This window comes from Neodiprion lecontei, chromosome 4 (assembly GCF_021901455.1).
Source record: "Neodiprion lecontei isolate iyNeoLeco1 chromosome 4, iyNeoLeco1.1, whole genome shotgun sequence".
NCBI classification, from domain to species: domain Eukaryota; kingdom Metazoa; phylum Arthropoda; class Insecta; order Hymenoptera; family Diprionidae; genus Neodiprion; species Neodiprion lecontei.
Window position 1 is genome coordinate 16963340 of NC_060263.1, and position 17456 is coordinate 16980795.

At 45.3% G+C, this 17456-nt stretch overlaps 1 protein-coding gene across 2 annotated transcripts in view; it reads right to left on the minus strand.

The window, feature by feature from the left end:
• Positions 1-661: 661 nt before the first annotated feature.
• Positions 662-17456, minus strand: part of LOC107218463 — a 259589-nt gene continuing 242794 nt past the window's right edge. Inside the window, exons 4-6 of one of the 2 annotated variants that reach the window (XM_046736982.1) lie at positions 16409-16770; positions 3020-5561; positions 2445-2891 (exon numbers count right to left, since the gene is read on the minus strand). In XM_046736982.1, coding sequence (XP_046592938.1) covers positions 2572-2891; positions 3020-5561; positions 16409-16770 — 3224 coding nt within the window. In that variant the 3' untranslated portion in view covers positions 2445-2571. Of the gene's footprint in view, positions 5562-16408; positions 16771-17456 lie in introns of both variants that reach the window. The other variant, XM_015656350.2, reaches the window with a different exon arrangement.

Here is a 17456-nt window from a genome sequence, read left to right on the forward strand (position 1 = left end):
TATCCATTTAAAACTGATAGTATACACATGTTACAGATGTACGTAAGTGTAGGCAGATATATATGCGTTAATCAAGTAAAATTTATAAATTCTTCTACGATAATAAAGAGGAGGAAGTCAGGCGGCAGTGCCCGCTACTGGCCGCTTATACGGGAGTATTATGTGTATATTGTATAATAATAATAAGAATAATCATAAAAATAATAGTAATGACAATCATCATCGTTGTATTAGTATCTACATCAGTGTAATTGCATTGTGTATATATGTATACATTAGGAAACAATAAATAAAATCTAACTATTTTCATTATTTATGTATCTAGCGAGAGACTCAAGTTCGTGGTTTTCTTTCTGTGTTTTTTTTTTCTTTTTTTTTTTTAAATTAATTATTTTCAAATTTCTTATCTTTCTCCGTCAAAATTTGATATCAATTTCCCGCGTTTGAGCAATATACATTACAGATACATGTAGACATATATTGCTGGCGAGCTTATCAGCTTAAAATTTAGTACCACTACTGCACTACTATTATTATTCACTACTGTTACCACGCTAACGCTACTGCTAATTCCCTGCACTATAAGATTGCAATTATTTTAGCTGCCCTTGTTTCGATCATTTTATTTTTTTTTTCTCCATCGTTTGTTTGTTGGTGTTGGTTTTTTTTTTTTTTTTTTTTCGTTTGCAAATTTAATGAAAAAATTTGCAACAGTCCACACCAAGGTGCGGTATACATATGTCAATGTTATACGATACTATAAATCGTAGGTGTATGTATATTATATTTGTATAGTATAGCCTAGAATAGTTTAGTTATCTTTACGCTTAACACATCGACATTTTAAGGACTATATAATATAATGTATTTATTGGTATGTATGTATATTATATACACAGTACTGATTGGTTAGTGATTAAATATTAATTACCGGTAATTTTTTATTCTTCATTGTACCTCTCTCTCTCTCTCTCCCTCTCTCCCTCTCTCCCTCTCTCCCTCTCCCCCCCCTCTCTCTCTCTCTCTCTCTCTCTTTCACTCTCTTTCTCTCATGTACACACACACAAACACATACACGCCTTGCATCTGATTTTCTCGTATACAAACACAATATAAGTCTGCACTAACTAAATAACGTTCTAAGTTTTATTCGTCTATACAGCATAGATAGTTCAACGGTTGTTATACATATATACCATTCCGCACGATTAGCTTTTAATCAATAAATATTGTACATGTTACCCGCCGTATGATGATAATAAGAAAATAAAAAAAAAAAAATTAAACAACAAAATAAAAAAAAAATAAAATAAAAACAAGCACGAAGAGTGTAAAAATCGATCGACCGATGAAGATTGCGTATTATAATGATAATAATGATGATAAAAATAATAAGAACAAAAATAATGATACCCAGGATATCATAGAAACTAGGTATATTATATCTATAACAAACCGTCTATATAACGTGTACCTAGGTATAGGTATACATATATAATTATAAGTATACAACGAACAACGATTGACGAAAAATCGTTTATCCCTATACATGTACACATATATATGATATATAGATGCATAAATGTATATATATTGTATACATACACGAGTGAGCAGTGAGAATTCTTTTTTTTTATTTGCTATTATTATTATTATTATTATTATTGTTGTTGTTGTTGTTGTTGTTGGTATTATTGTTATAATAGATTTTGGCATCACAGCAAAGAGTAATTACGTTGTCGTAGAGCGTGATACCAGGATAGCGGTCACGACGTGTTGGTCGATACAACTGGTGGTAGATCGCGATGGGCCTGAGGATCGCGCGAGTGCGCGTCGCGTACGGCTTTGGAATTGAAAACCCTGTCGCAGCCCGGTATCATGCATCTCGCCGCCTCCTGATCCTTGTTCCCGTGAAGGTCGTCAGGGTTCGGCGACGAGACCGGGGAACCGGAATGGGACGAGTTGTTGCGAGGGTTGTTACGCTCCTGGGACAACCTCGTGAGATGGTTGAGATGCTGATGGGTTATGCCGTTCAACCCTGCGAGATGACTGGCGAACGATGAGAGACCCGTGAAAGCACCGAGGTGAGGAGGCAGGAGGAGGGGATGGGGCGGCGGGATTCGGGCGGCTAGATCGACGCCCGGCACGCCTCCGGGGGGCAGCGGATAGCCGCCGATCGCCCCGATACCGGCATCGGCGTAAAGCCTCGCGAAGAACTCGTTGTGGAGGAGCGGGTTCAGCTGGGGATCGTCGACGAGGTGCGGCGGGAGGCTGCCCGATGGTATGTTCGCGAGGGGAGGACTCGACGACGTCGACAACAGCTTCCGGTGGAGGTTAAGGTTCGCCGAGTGCCGATCCCGCGATCTTTTCGATGGAAATGCCGCGTTGCAGCCGTCGACGCTGCACCGGTGCATCAGCTTCAGGTGGACGTTCTGGTAGTGCGTTTTCACCCCGAAATGATTTTGGAACACCTTGCCGCAGGCGGTACATCGACGAGGATTTTCCCTGTCCAGGGGAACCTCCTGTGTACTTACGAAGCCCCCGTTCTCGTAACGGGCGTAAGTTATAAGGCTATTGTCCATGTCCATGCCCGTTGTGGAGGGCGAGGCGCTGGATGAGCGTGAGCCATGAGAGTAGGTGTCCATTCGGTCCATTAGCTCCAACTGGTCCAACCGCTCGAATCTGTCCAGGCTGTGGATGTCCAGCCGGTCCCCGATCATCGACTGCTCCATCATCGTATTCTCCATCGTTGGGCTGCAGCTGGTGGGGCTGGTAGAGATTCTGCCAGACCTCGAACCCTCCTGCTGCTGCTGCTGCTGCTGCTGCTGCTGCTGCCGCTGCTGTGGCGGCTGCGGCTGCTGCTGCTGTAGCGTTCCGAACAGCATTCGACCCTGCGACAATGACTCGAGTTGACGCAAAGCATTCGAGGAGTCGAGCGAGAGGTCGTCGGCAGTTGTCAGGTGGCTGCTGTCGACCGAACTCGATCGGGCACGGGGGGTTGTATCATCGGGGCGCTCACCTTCTTGATGCCGGCGTTTGACCGAGACTTGATCGTCCTCTTCCTCGTCCTCGACATCTTCGTCATCATCATCATCCTCCGCCTGATCCTCCTCGTCCTCCTCCTCCTCCTCGTCCACCTGGTCCTGTTCCTGGTCCTGGTCTTGGTCGTGGTTCTGGTCCTGGTTCCGGTCCTGCTCGTGGTCCTCATTCTCGTCTCTGCGATTCTCAGGAATTTTTCGATCCCGGCTTTCGTGCGGCGACGTCGTGTCGACATTTCTCGACGGCGAGGCCGCCGCCTTGACAGGTTCCGGAGTACTAGACTGTCTGGGAGATCGACGACCGCTGCTCGCCCTCGAGCTAAGATCCCTCGGTTCCTCCTGGAGCGGTTCATCCGTAACGAGAATTGGCGTATCCCCGTTGCTCTCCTGCTTCGACCCCGTAGTAATGATTCCGGAACTTTCGACGACCGCAGCCCGTTCCGGGGAACCAGAGGTCGATCTGTTCCGGGACGAAGGTCGAGGAGACGTAGTCTTCTTTTCCTCAACTTCCTGGAGTCGAGACATTGACATGTCCTCGGGTTGGTCCTGGAAGATGGCGTCGTTCGAGGATTCACCCTCGGTGGACGAGGAATGAGTCTCCGTCGGCATCGCGCACCTCGTAGGATTCTGGGACTTTCTTTTCCGTACGCCCCGGTTGTGAGTGTTCGAGTTCGCGGAGTTCGGATGAACGGACGACGGTGGCTGGTCGATAGTGCCGACCGAGTCGTTGTCCTCGTTGCTGTCGACGTTGCTCGCAAAGTCGTCGTCGAGATCGCTAACCGAGAGCCTGGGTCGCTTAGCCAGACTGAAATCGGCGGGCTGATCGTCTTCCTCGTCTCTTTGCGAAACGATCATCGGTTGATGGCCGTGTTCCTCCTCCGCTACCACGACGATACCGTCGTCGTCGTCCTCCTCCTCATCGCATTCCTGTGCGGTGGGTGGAGCAGGTGGCGACATACTGGCCGTTGTGTTCGACGACGTCCTCCTCTGATGGAGTTCCTCGTACCCGGCGCGGTTGCAGTTCTGGTTAGACGAGAGATCGAGGTGTTTGAAGTCAAGGGCGGCGGAGTGGCGCAGATCCGGCGGCGGAGTGAGGAGAGGAAAAGATCCGAAGGACAGAGGGTTCAGACCGGTCGCCGGTACCGGGAGCCCAACTTGGGGTGGAAGGACAAGAGCGTGAGCCATCGAGGAACGTCCGTCGTGCGGTGAGATCTTCCTTCTGAGATGAGGGGAATGTAGCTTTGGATTAGGATTCGCGCTGTGCCTGTTCCGGGACCGTCGCGAGCTGAACATCATGTTGCAGCCCTCGACCGTGCACTTGTGCATCTCCCGCAGGTGAACGGCGCTGAAATGAATCTTGAGCGCCCCTTTGTCGCAAAAGGTCTTCAGACAAACGTTGCACTGAACCCTCTTCTTCCCCGTCGCTGGGTTTATGAACTGCGTTCCAAGGTTGAGCGGTAGGTTCGGCGAGGTTCCCCACTGCTGTCGTTTCCCCGGGGAGTGCGGTTTCCGTCCTGGGACACCGGGCGGCCTCCCAAGCGGCGCAGGCTGCATCGACATCGGATGATGATGATGATGGTGATGATGATGGTGGTTGTTGTGATGGTGGTGGTTCTGGTGGTTCTCATGTTTCGCAGATCCGTCCCCCCGCCTGCTGAGGTTCAGTGCGCTCCCCGAGTTCTCGTCGTCGTCCTCGTCGTCCTCGGAGCCGAAATCGCTGCTCTTCTCGCCGCTGCTGTGCATGTCGATAGATCCGGGCATACCGCCGCCCGTTGGCTTCCCCATCATTGGCGGGGGCGGAAAATGAGTCGGGAAATTCGGAGGCAGCGTGCCCGACGACACGGCCGCGGCTAGGGAGTGACTGAAGGTGAGGGCGGCCGAAGACACCGGCGGCATCGTTGGTACCGGAGGCCTGAGCTGGGAGTTCGAGATGTGAAGAGGAGGACTGTGAGATCTTTGGGAGTGTCGCATCGACTTTCGAGATGCGAGGATCACGTCGGCCGGCGGCGGCGGTGGAAGCGGCGGGAAACCGGGAAGACCGAGGGCCCCGAGCTTCCGGAAGTCGAACGGCTGCATGCTCTGCAGCCTGTTCAACGGGGACACGGTGAATTGTGAATTTTCGATACTCCGTGGCGGCGAGCTGACGCTCGTCGTCGTGGTCGTCGTCGTCGTCGAGGCGTTTATCGACGAGTGGTTGTAGTGGTGCTTCTGCCCCGAGCTGGGCGACATGGACGGGTGTGAGACCGGGGGCGGCGGCGGCGGGGGCGGCAGCCGCGAACCCGGGGGTGGAAGTCCGCAGTGGAGGAGGTGGAGCGGCGGTGGCAGGTGGGCGAGGGGCATCGTTGGCGGCGACGGTCGACGACTCGGTGACATAGCATCCGATCCCGGCGTTCCCGCTGCCAACAACAGTTGCTGGACGAAGGGACGCGTCTCGGCGAATCTGAGGAACTGCTGAAGGACCAGCGGCTCCTCCTCAGCCGAGCATATGCTCCATCGGTCCAGAACCGGGCCGTTCTGCGAGTCCTAGAAGCGTAAAGAAAGAGGATTTTTTTAACTTCGTTATTTCGCTATCGCCGGGGTGCGGAGTAATTGTTATACAATTTTACGGGGGGTCATTATTGATCTCAAGTCTGAACGAAGAATTAGTAAACCATCTCTTAATAAGACTGTCTCGATTTTTTGTCATCTTTTTCATGGGCTTCAAATATTTACGTTTCAAGTAAGCGAAGATGAAAAAATATTTAATCCAGGTAAACATCGTCCGTGAATATAATGATAGCCTGGTCTTTGTTCGAAAAATTTTCAATCAAAAAGTAGTGAACTTTATAAGATTCAAGTTCTGCGTTATATTACAAGGCTCATTTCTCAATGTACATTAAATCTAAGGACAAGAAGATGTAAAGGGTAAAGATATGATCCACTTTAAACAACCGTCGATGAGAAAATATGACGTGAATTCGAAATTGTATCCTTCGTAAATATTGCGCACGGTTGTAGTTACGGTTCCAAGGTTTTGCCAAATTAACTTCAGATAAAAATTCTACATAACTTGTAATTGCCATAAAATCGAAAAAAAAGCATTCCCGCAGGGTAAAACATAAAACCTTCGTAAAATTGGGGACTGCGAAAATGAAAATTCTGGCATATTGCTATATGATCTGTGTACCTGATTGTACAGAATAAGCAAAAAGAAAAATGAGTAAAATCAGCCGCGACGTAACTCTCTCCGTCATCCGTGATACGTAGCCACACGTGGCAGGGGTGAATTCAATTGCTTATATACCAGCCTCGAATCCCGGAGGACTAGAAACGGTCGAGAAGGGTCCATCCCGCGGGAAGGGTAAAGGGTAAACGGTGCAGCAGAATACACACGGAGGGAGAGCCGCTGTTTCGTTATTCATGAACGCGAGGAGGAATTGGGTAAAATGATAATTATCGTTCCAAGGATGGAACGCGAAGCGGACGCTCGCCTTTTCAACTATATTACAGATCGCGAATTATTTGTCGCTTGTCCCGCGACCAAGGAATGTAATTCAGGGGATGAACAAAATCTAGTGTATTATCAGAAACTGGTCACGACACTTTAAACGACAAAACTCGTACGATATTATCAGTGCGTAGGTGTACAAACGCTTTAATCCCAAGTATTATAACTTTCACTGTCACCATTTTTGAACTCGTTACAGAGACGTTAAGTGTGAATGCGAATGCCAAATACGTATCATCGTTATAATTTTAATTTTTGTGAGTGATTGTTATCGACAAATGTCAACGCGGATTTATCAGAGAATTTACGACACTGTGCTAATTTTATTGCTTGTATAATATTTTGTCGCATATATTCACTAAATATTTCTTTTAATCTGTACAATTTAACTAATCACCCTACTGTAAAAAACACTTCTAACGAACCATCATTCATGGAGAATGAATTCTCCAAATAATATGAATTGCAACAATATCATAGCCGCTAATGAGTTTCAAATTTCTGAATGTACTCGTCCCCCACTATCTGTAATTAATTTTCCACTTCGAATTCAGTTTATGCGTAATAAATGAGTGAATCTATCCGTAATATACGCAGGTATATATTATACCTATAAACTCTCGATCGGGACCACAATAATCCAATCGTTTCGCATTACTGTCTATCAATTTGAAAAAAAAAAAAAAAATACAAACTTGGTATACAGAATATCAGCAGCTGATTAATATCATTAAAAATTTTCATTCGTAGTGATATTCATTGCGTAGTCGGTCGAATTCTCATCCGAGGCGAGTCAAGGCAGTGCACGCGTATGTAACAAATCCAAATTTCTCCGTTTACGTTAGAAAAACGTACGAAATGAGAATCCCGTATAATGGACCTTGATCTCCCCATTAATAGCCGCCATCTACTTTCTCACTTCAAAGAGACGCTAATAATAAACAGAGGAAGATAGAAAAAAGTTGAAACCAAATTCTCAAAGCCGCATGGGTGGATGTCGTGTGGATATATGTATTCAACGTACATTACACGGTATATCCAATAGTTTTTGTCGTCTCCCTTTTTTTCGTCTTTTCGAGTGACGATCGAGCTGCACCAATTGCTAAATAAGTCGCCCCTCCCCCCCCCCCCCCCCCCTTCTTTACCCTCTTTTCCATCACTTATGTACAATTTTTCTGGCCCTTTTGCATTTGATTTAGATTCCGAAGAAGCGCGTGGTTTGAAAATATCGATAAATATGGCAGACGTGTAAGAAATCAGATAGTGCAGAGTCACGCGGGGGTCCTTATAAATTTGGATTAGACGCGTGTATATATACACAGAATAGCCTAGGCGGCCGCTCGCCTCTCTCTCTCTCTCTCTCTCTCTATATCTCTCTCTCTCTCTTGTATATTTACGCATTCCAGCCGCCGCACCACCGTCGACGTAACCCAGGACGCCCAGCGCCGCGACGTCTTCGCGTCTCTAGCCTGTATATTTGTTCAGCGGCACACACAGGATCACGCGCCGCGGGCTCATCGCCTCGGCACTTGCGCGTATCCCGTAACGAAGGAGATTGAAAGGAAGGGAGAGGAGAGGAGAAGAAAAAAAAAAGATGATAAAAAGGTGTAACAAGATGGAGCAACAATGAGAGAAGAAAGAAAGAATAAAGGAGGGGGCAGAGGTATCGATAAAATATTCCGAATTATCGATACATACATATATAAACACACGTGTAATTACATGTATATAAGCAAGTTGAATTATTATTCAGTTATAAAATTTACTTTATGTGACAATTATCGTTTGTCCGTATAGCGTTTTGCTATAGTGATCTATGCATACCGATCGCTTACGTCACTCATCGTGGCATTCCGTTTGAACATTTCCGTGAAACGATCTATACTATTGTTGTTGTTATACGTGTAATTATTACCGTGTACGTGTTCACCTCCTCCTCGACATCAGGCGGTCCAGCCGAGAAGCAACTTTGATATAGTTTTATACAAGTTGTGTTTTACGATCGTTACAGGTACCTACGTATAAATCGGTATTTCAACCTTCCATTTAGTCACTTTTTCTAATTTTTTTCATCCACTTTTGTTCTACTCCGCGTCTCATTGTTTTTGTTTCCCCACCGTCGCGAGGCTTATTCGTTACAACTAGTTTACGCATGTTTCTTCTGATCGCTGCGTCGTCGACACATTCGTCGAATCGGCTAAACAATTTCCTCACAGCTCGTTCCGCGAATCGAATGATAAAACTATCAACTGTCACTTCTCACGCCTCGCAGGAATTTTCGCGGTAACACCCTGCAGGATACCTCTGCCCAATAAGCAACCTAAAACACGAGGTCGCCCAGAGAGTGATTCGTGGTAAAAACCGAGGGACAGCTTGAAATGCTTTTCTTGCCGTTTGAATCGACTCACTGATCTCTGGCGAAATCTGTCGAATTTCATCGGTTGTTACGTTTGAAGAATCGAATATCGTTCGTCGATCTTTCTTTGCTGGACAGGTAAATGGTAAGACGTTTCTTGGAATAAACCGTTACCTCAGATAAGATCAAAGTAGTCTATAATAATAATTACTCGTGATTTCAGGTAAAAGTTGTTGAAAACATCATTTGTAGGATAAAATCGCAGCGTAATTTGGCAGGGGAAGCAACGCGGAAAATAAATCGTGATAATTGACAGAAGCTTCGGCGGAACGAAAACCAGAATTGCAAAAGAAAAAGAAACCAGAAACGAAAGTCTTGAATAAAGGTGAGAAAATTGACCCTATGCTACCGGTTCTGGTGTAGATACGGTGAAAAGAAATAAGAGGAGCAAAATGCAATCGAAGGTGCCATCCGTGACTGGACACTGAATATAATTTCACGGCAGACGGTTTTGTCTTATTCGTGTGTAGAAAACGTGAAGATCGTATAAGGCGATATAATAGCAGTATGCTTTTCAATTGCATCGTGTGTTATAATATGTAGGTAGGTAGGTATAAGGTATGTAGGTACGTACACCGATGTAGTACAGGTGAAGGATACCTACTTGCCAACCTGCGATCTTTTCTCTCAATTGAAATTTCGTCGTCGTTAATGGTGTCTGGTTATATATCAAGTTTCAAATCGCGACAGGATATAACATTACACCTGCACGGTATACCTGTAGGACCGCAAAGGAAACCCGGGATAGCGTTTCAATTGTGTTTGCAGTCCGAATAATAATTACATAAATACCGATAAAGAACTGCATAACGCGCCGAATCGCGCATCTACCCTATTATAGCTGTACAACAGGGCGCGATGCGTTGTTTGGAAACGTTATACAAATGCGCGCCGAAATACCGTTGCGCAGAATTGCGGAATAAAACAATTGGGGATAATGAGCGGCGGAAGAAAAACGTCACGCGTGAGTTGTTCTTGCCTATCTGGAGGGAATACTTCAGGGTAAAGGATAAGATGATGGAGAAAAAAAACTACTCGTCATTATCTGTCCGTAATAAATGTACGTTGAAAAGGTACGTAATAACTAGACATTTTCGAAACAGGGCAATAATTTGTTTGAAACTGCGACAAGACCTGAGCGTTAGTTTTTGAAGTATACCCGTATACGGGATTTTTATCTCAAGTATGAAAAGCGCTTCGGACATTTTTCTTCTCGAATAAACTCTGAAAAGGAAACAGAATTGTTCCACTCGTTTTACCGAATTTTCCAAAATAATTATAAGTACGATCTTACACGGGAAGACCATTGTCTGAGATGATAAAGTTATTTTCATAAATCGTATTATTTTATTTTTAATTCGTTTATTATTTATTATTAATTTAATTTTCGTAAATTTTGTTAGAAATGACGGACCGAATCCGACCTTCCAAGGTCTACGAAAACAAAATATGTTATTAATTGCGTTAAAACGAGGCCTACAGTTCGACTGTTGAACGATTTCAGACTGTTGCTCTGCGATTATTTAAAAAAATTCTATCGCGAAACTAAAATGAGTACACGTCACTAGAGGTTATTTAAGTGCATCGAAAGACAATAACTAAAACGGCGTAGAAATATCGCTTTAATCTGAAACAGTTGAATACTTGGAGCTTCTTCTCATTTTCTTTCCTCGTCTTCTCTTCTGCTTTTTCTTTATTTTCATCATCTTGCTGTTCTTCTTCTGCCTCTTCTTCCTCCCGTACTTGTTCCCCGGAGGATATCGCGTCCTCTGCGTATAATATCAATAATATTGATATTACCGTATGATAATATAATTCGACCGCCTCAGGGCGGCCGCTTAAAAAAGCCAAGCTTCGCGTTGATACGATTCGGAGTGGCTCGGCACCGGGTTTCCCACATCATCGGGCTCCCTCACGGTTCCCGCGTGTCCTCCCAGATCCTTCTTCTCGTTCTCCTTTTCCTCCGGGTCCTGCCGCACGGGGCCACCGTGGACGACGCCCCAACGACCGACGATTTACATACGAAACACATATTTTTATTTCTTTTCCAGAGTCCGTCTTTTCTTTTTTTCCACCTTTAAACGAACAAGATGGTTGACCACGGCGTCCCTCACGCGAGTATCGCAGATACAGTGACACACATCGTCCAATTCTACAGGATTATAAGTCTAGACAGAAATCGAGTGAAAGAGATAAGCAGGCTCCGTTATACGTTCGAATTAATAATGGGAAATTCGTTCACGATTTATGCGCTACGTGTGGTTCGGTTTATTTCGTATTTAATTAACTACAGAGTAGGTGCGTGTATGATTTATGTTTAAAAATTACACCTTAATAATTGGAACCGCATTTGCGATGTCGCGCGATCTAGTAATTATAGAACCAGTCGTGAAATTTATAAGCTGACGCAAACTACTTTTCGCCGCACAAGTTTTCTACTCTAATAAATGTGCCGAGATGTTGTTTATAAATATGAGAGTAAATTTTTTTTTTCAACGACCTTCTCCATATCTCGATAACAATATTTTTAAAATCGGTTAAACCTCTTAACACCAAGCCTCTGGACACACGAACGTTGCTTGAAAAATCGGTAAAACCTTGCTATCAATGCACGCAGTTACGCAGCCACATATCGTACAACTTTTTATTTGACGAACGGACGTTGTGTGAAGAAGAGATTGCCAACGGTATTCACATACTCATTGAATCATAAAAAACGAAAGATTGGAAGAAAATAAAAAAAAAAAAAAAAGAATGGGCGAGTCTGAAATCATGCATCGATGCGTAAATGAACATAAGTGTGAAAAAATTGTCATCGTGCACCATTATAATCGAGGCTTGTAAGCATTTCAGCGACGAGTTGCGGTACAGCGACTGTATAAATGAAATTAAAGAGGAATCGACGAGAATAAAAAGAAACAATGAACTCGCGGCGCGATGCGATGAAAAATGAAAAGAAATAAAGAGAAAAGCGGCTGTCTCCTCTCGCTTCCTGGAACATCAACCTGCAGAAGTAAAATTCCCTTCTGGCCGAATAGGGGATTGTAATTTAAGCGGAAGATTCCGTTCGAGCCGCCGCCGCCGCCGCCGCCGCAGCCGCTTATTGTCATTTAAACGAAGTTTATACAGTCTCTCCTCGTGTACGTTATAAATACGTAAAACCCACCTCGCCTTTGGCTCGCGTGACACCGTCAATTTAAATCGTCCACACATGTGGCGCGTCCTTTTCTCTCCTCTTTCGTGTATTTCGTAAGGCGAAGGTTCGTCGCGCCGCGATCGTTTATAAAATACCCACAGCCAGCTGTACTTACACGTGTGTCTTTTGCGCGTACCTACAACGTCGGTATTAAATTGATAATATCGGTGATTTTACTGCCTGGCGTGTAGGAGAAGAAGGCCGAGGGGAGATCCGACCGCAAATTCGGTGCCTCTGGGGGGCCGGGGGTCCAGGACGTCCGCGTCCTCCGATCCTGCACTTAAGTTTTTATACGTCAGCCATGCTTCAAGTCTCATTTTTATCTCTAGCTACGCGACAGAATTTTATTCAACCGGTATTGCTAACCGCGGTCGAAAATTATCGTCATACCGAACGATATTCTTTGATTTTCCTTATTTGCCTGTCATTTTTCACTTTCTGAGATTCGTTGAATTAAGCATAGTAAAATTTTAAAGGATGTATCGTACAAATAACTTGGTGGAAAGAAAAAATATCAAGTTGAAAATGAATGAATGTGAAATAAAGATTTTGAACTTAAACTTACAGCTAGTTGTAAGGTTAACCGATTTCAATTGAATAAATTCTCCAGAAATCGTTCGAGAAATATCTTCTTGACAGATCGATCGATTCTTCGATCAGTGTCGAAGAGATTTTTTGCATCGATGAGACTAAACTTGATTAATGCCAGTTATATTATTTAATTCAAATTTTTTCTTTTCGTATTTTTTGTTCGGACTGTACATCTTTAATCGTGAGAATCGAGTATTGCAGTTTTGCATTATGATAGGTATCGGCGCGAACGAGACGCGTGAAGGATCCTGGTATTAGCCATCGTCACGGGGTATAATTATACAAATGTATACAAGCGATCTCCTGACATTGCAATCAACGTTTACGAACACGAAGAAGTGGGATGCGGTATCTCTCGAAATTACTTGTAAGGTCGATTTCTTTCGATTTCAAGTTTATATTAAGAGAATTATCCGCAATGAATATTCGTAAAGTAAACGGAACGCGATTGAAGCCGTTTTTTCCGCATTCTATGGACACAATAGAAATCTAGTACCGCATCGATTATCGTGACTTCAAATTCTCAATGAATCTATCGATATTTAAAATACAACTCAAAAGTTCTTAATTCGCACAGTCGGTTTTATCTTGATAATGTTTTACAAACAACTGTAACAATTTCTCTGCATGAAAATGAAGATTTCTTCGAGGCATAGCTTCGTTCTTTGATTTCGCACGAAATGTTTCTTTTTACCTACACTTACGATTCTCTACGTCGCACAGTGTACGAAGAAACGGGTGATTGTACATGATATTCAGCGCGGATTTTTACTATATAATTATCATTCGTCCTCCAAATAATAATCTACGTCATTCGGTTTCACGCGAAGAGATGCAACGACGGCGATGTGAATTATAATAATTTCTTCCAAATGAAACGTTGACTGTACGAGCGACAGGACTGTAACCGTAAATTTTTACGAAACAAAAAACTTGAGCATGTACGACTCTTTGCAATAAAACACATATAATCGGAACCTAATTTCTTTCACGACCAATTTTCTATACACATCATGGATTAATACGTAACACGCGTACATGGCATATACGTGTTTCCTTCATCATGTATTACTGGTCCAACGATACTTTACAATTCGAGATACGCGACGAGACGTTAAAAAACAACGGAAAATTCTTCCATCTATTTGCATCTAATATCTTCCATACGTACAACGATTTCGTCAACAAAGCCGTGGAGGAAAGGCCGCCAATTCGCGTCGCATCGCGTTCGTTTCCAGCTCCTGATCTGCAGCCGTCGCGTCGTGCATCATCGCGAGATATGTGAGATGAGATCGGCAACTTGGAGATATTAAAACCGGTAGAGAACGGCGAGCTAGGACATAGATTCTTCCATCAAAATTCCGATCAACGAGCCAATAATCGCGTGTGCTCGATACATCGCGGATTATTTAATAGTTCCAGGCTCGCCGATCGATCGTAGAACGATTTCAATTTGCCTAAAGATTTGACCAACCGAAACTCTACGCAATCAGCGGTCCTTCGCTCGCGCTTCTTCTTCTTTTATTTCACGATCCGTGGTCTTTATAGTCAGGTCGGTGCATAACGAGCAGTTAATTACGAACGAACGAACGAACGAACGAACAACACGACCAACATCCCCCCTCCATTCCGCTCTGCTCCTCGTCGTTCCTTTTTCAAGTTTTTTGTCACGCCACGTCGCGGATTGGAAGACGCGTGAAGACTCGTTAGACTCGGTGCCTGAACGACGGGGGTGATTCGCTTTTATTTTATAATTTCTCGGCACGAGGGGGCAGCAAAGTCGGTCATTTTTTATGCACTTAGGGTGGTCGATCGTTATCCATTTCGCGTTTCAATGCCAGATACCGCGTCAATTGACCTATGCCTGAGTATAATGTACGAACTATGTGCGATACTTTCCGCATTCGGGTTACAAATTTTTTCATACATTAATTAACGGGATTATTTCGCGAATTCGAACAAACAACATCATCTCCGAATCGCGCAGATTTGAAAATAATGATACGAATTGCTTCGTTAGAGGAGACAAATCTGTGTAATAATCGCGCGTCAGGCGAGATTCGTTGAAGAATAAAAAATCTGTCAATAATTATACGTACTGCGTTCTAAGTTCGAGATTTTCAATAAAATTCTCTGACTTTTCTCTGATAATATCGCGCGATTACAGCGCGATTCGAATGCGATTCCTTGATTGATCCATACACGTAACTGTCGATGTCCTGATACATTCGGCTTGCGTAATCCACAATAATTCCTCGATCGGTAAGAGATTATTGCAAATTGTTGATACACAGAGGCACATGCATGCATGACCTGGGGTGGAAGCACAAAAGCACACACGCACGAATGTCACGAAAGTCTTTATCCCAGTCCTTTGATATCGGTTTGAGGAAGAAGAATTTTTCATCGCTCATGCCGTTATACCTATAACGTTATATATTGTATACATACGTCGGTCAAACTTGTTTTATTCTCGTTGTATTTTGTCATACGTGTATTTATAATACTCGCAGTTGTTGTTTTCCACGATTCACACAGTGTTACTTTTCCTCGATTTTCGTCTTCTTGTATTATACATTTGTATTTACATGACACTTTTCACGAAACCAACTGTCAAATCCACCAAATGGTTTACACGTAAGTAGTTGGTTTTAAAAATTTGTTATTACTTCTCTTCAACTTGATTTGTTCGTTATTTTATTATTTTCCACGAGTTTTTGGTTCACTTCTTAATTACCTCTTTTCATGATTCACTTCGTTTATCTGTTTGTTCTAAGAATTGTTTGTTTAAATATCTCGCTATCGTTTATACATCCGTACCGCGGGTTTATTGCGACACACTTTTTTTGACTTTTTCATCTTTATCTCACTTTTCCTTTCCTACGCCACACATAGGTACTCGGTCTCGTATTACTTAGGTGTCGGAGAGTTTAGTAAACGCAACGCGTATACACATGTACGTAACGATATTTAGCACAGCTTTTACGATTCTTCATTTACGTTGACGACGCTTGAGAAACAAGAAACAAAAATCCGCAGCATTGAGGAATCGAGAAATCCGGCGCCCCTGTCACTTCTGATCAAAGATCTGTAAAGAAAGATGCAAGAGCGTGCAAGGTGATCGGTACACCGCGTCCGTCAAATCGGAGCGATAAAGCAGAAGAGAGCGTGGAGATGATGTGGCTTATGAAGTCCGTTTCACCTCGAAAGTTGAGTCAGCAGCGGACAGTTGCTCTGACGGGAGAACCGGTAACATTTGGTCCATCGGTTTACGCCCGAGTGATCCGTCAAAAGAAGAACCGCGCGTCAAAGCGCCTTGTTATATACAATACACAACGAAGACAGGGTGGAGTCCGCCTGCGTGTAGGCAACTCGCACTATTCATCTCGAACGGCATTTGTTTCGCGCCCTAACGCAGAGGGCTGCGTTATTCGACAAATGACAAACGCGTCGAGTGTGGCGAGTTGCCTGGACACAGGCGGATCTTCGTTTCTCGAATCCGGGGTAAGAATTAATCGTCCGCAACGGATGATTGATGAGTGTAAGAGTTGAGCGGAGGGAAGAGAGATAGAGGTAGCGAAAGATAAAGAGAGAGAGAGAGAGAGAGAGAGAAGGGGGGGCAGGGCGGTGAGAGGGGGTGGGATGGGGGGGGGGGGAGGCGACGAGAAGAGGAGACTCACCTGCAGTATGTATCCTCTACTGTAATCCTCGCTGGTCCAGCCGAAAGCGGCAAGCAGACGCGTAACTTGTTGTTGCGGTAGTTGGTTAAGCAACTGATCGAGCAATATCTTTAGTCGTATCGGTAGCGCGCGCGAACCATAGAGAACGAGAGATGCGACGTCAAACGCGGCCGTCGGCTCGACACTCTCTGGGCTGCGTGACTTCTCCACCTCCTGTTCGCCTCTCCGGTCATCCCCACCACGTACCGGCGCTACCCTCCCTCCGGCGCCGTTGTCATCCCTACCACCGGAGGTCGCGAGGGGGCTGGAGGCGACATCCCCACCACCGCCGGCAACCCGAACGCTTGACAGTCGCGCGAGCGCTGCAACACACATAGAGAAAAGAGAGAGGTTAGACACACACCGACCATCCAACGTCGCCGCCTCCCCACCCCCACCTAGGCGGACCGACGCCTTCGCCGCGCGTCGCCTCAAATCCTCCCCTCTGGGGCGACGCTTTTATCGCTCCCCCCCCCCCCCCCCCCTCCCCCGCACGCCGCCGCCGTCAGCCCCCTTCACACCCCCGCCGCCACCCCCGTCGGCCCGCCTGTCGCTCCGGAAGGACTGGAGAAACGCCGCCGACGACGACGCGCATCGAGAGCCGAGTTCCCATGCATCCTATATGCCGGTCCTCCTCCGTAGCAAGGCGGCAGAAGCATATCCATCAACCTGCTGCCGATGGACCGCAACGACGATGGCCTTACGCCTTCGACGACTCTGCCCCCCCCCCCCCCCCCCCCGCCGCCCCAACCACCCCCCACCGCCTCTATAACTTGCTCGTAGGAAAGGCCGTTGCTGCTGTGCTGCCGTTGATGCTCCCGATGCACGATGCCTGCCTCCGTCTTTACGATTCCTCGACCGTTTTGAAACAACGCTCCTAGGTGGCAGCACCCGCATCGAGATACCAGGATATTTGGAGCGGCTTTATGGAGAGGTTGTTGGAATTGCGAGCTTTTTTCGTATACACGGACGGATGGATGACTGGTTGGATAGATAAATGGACGGGTGA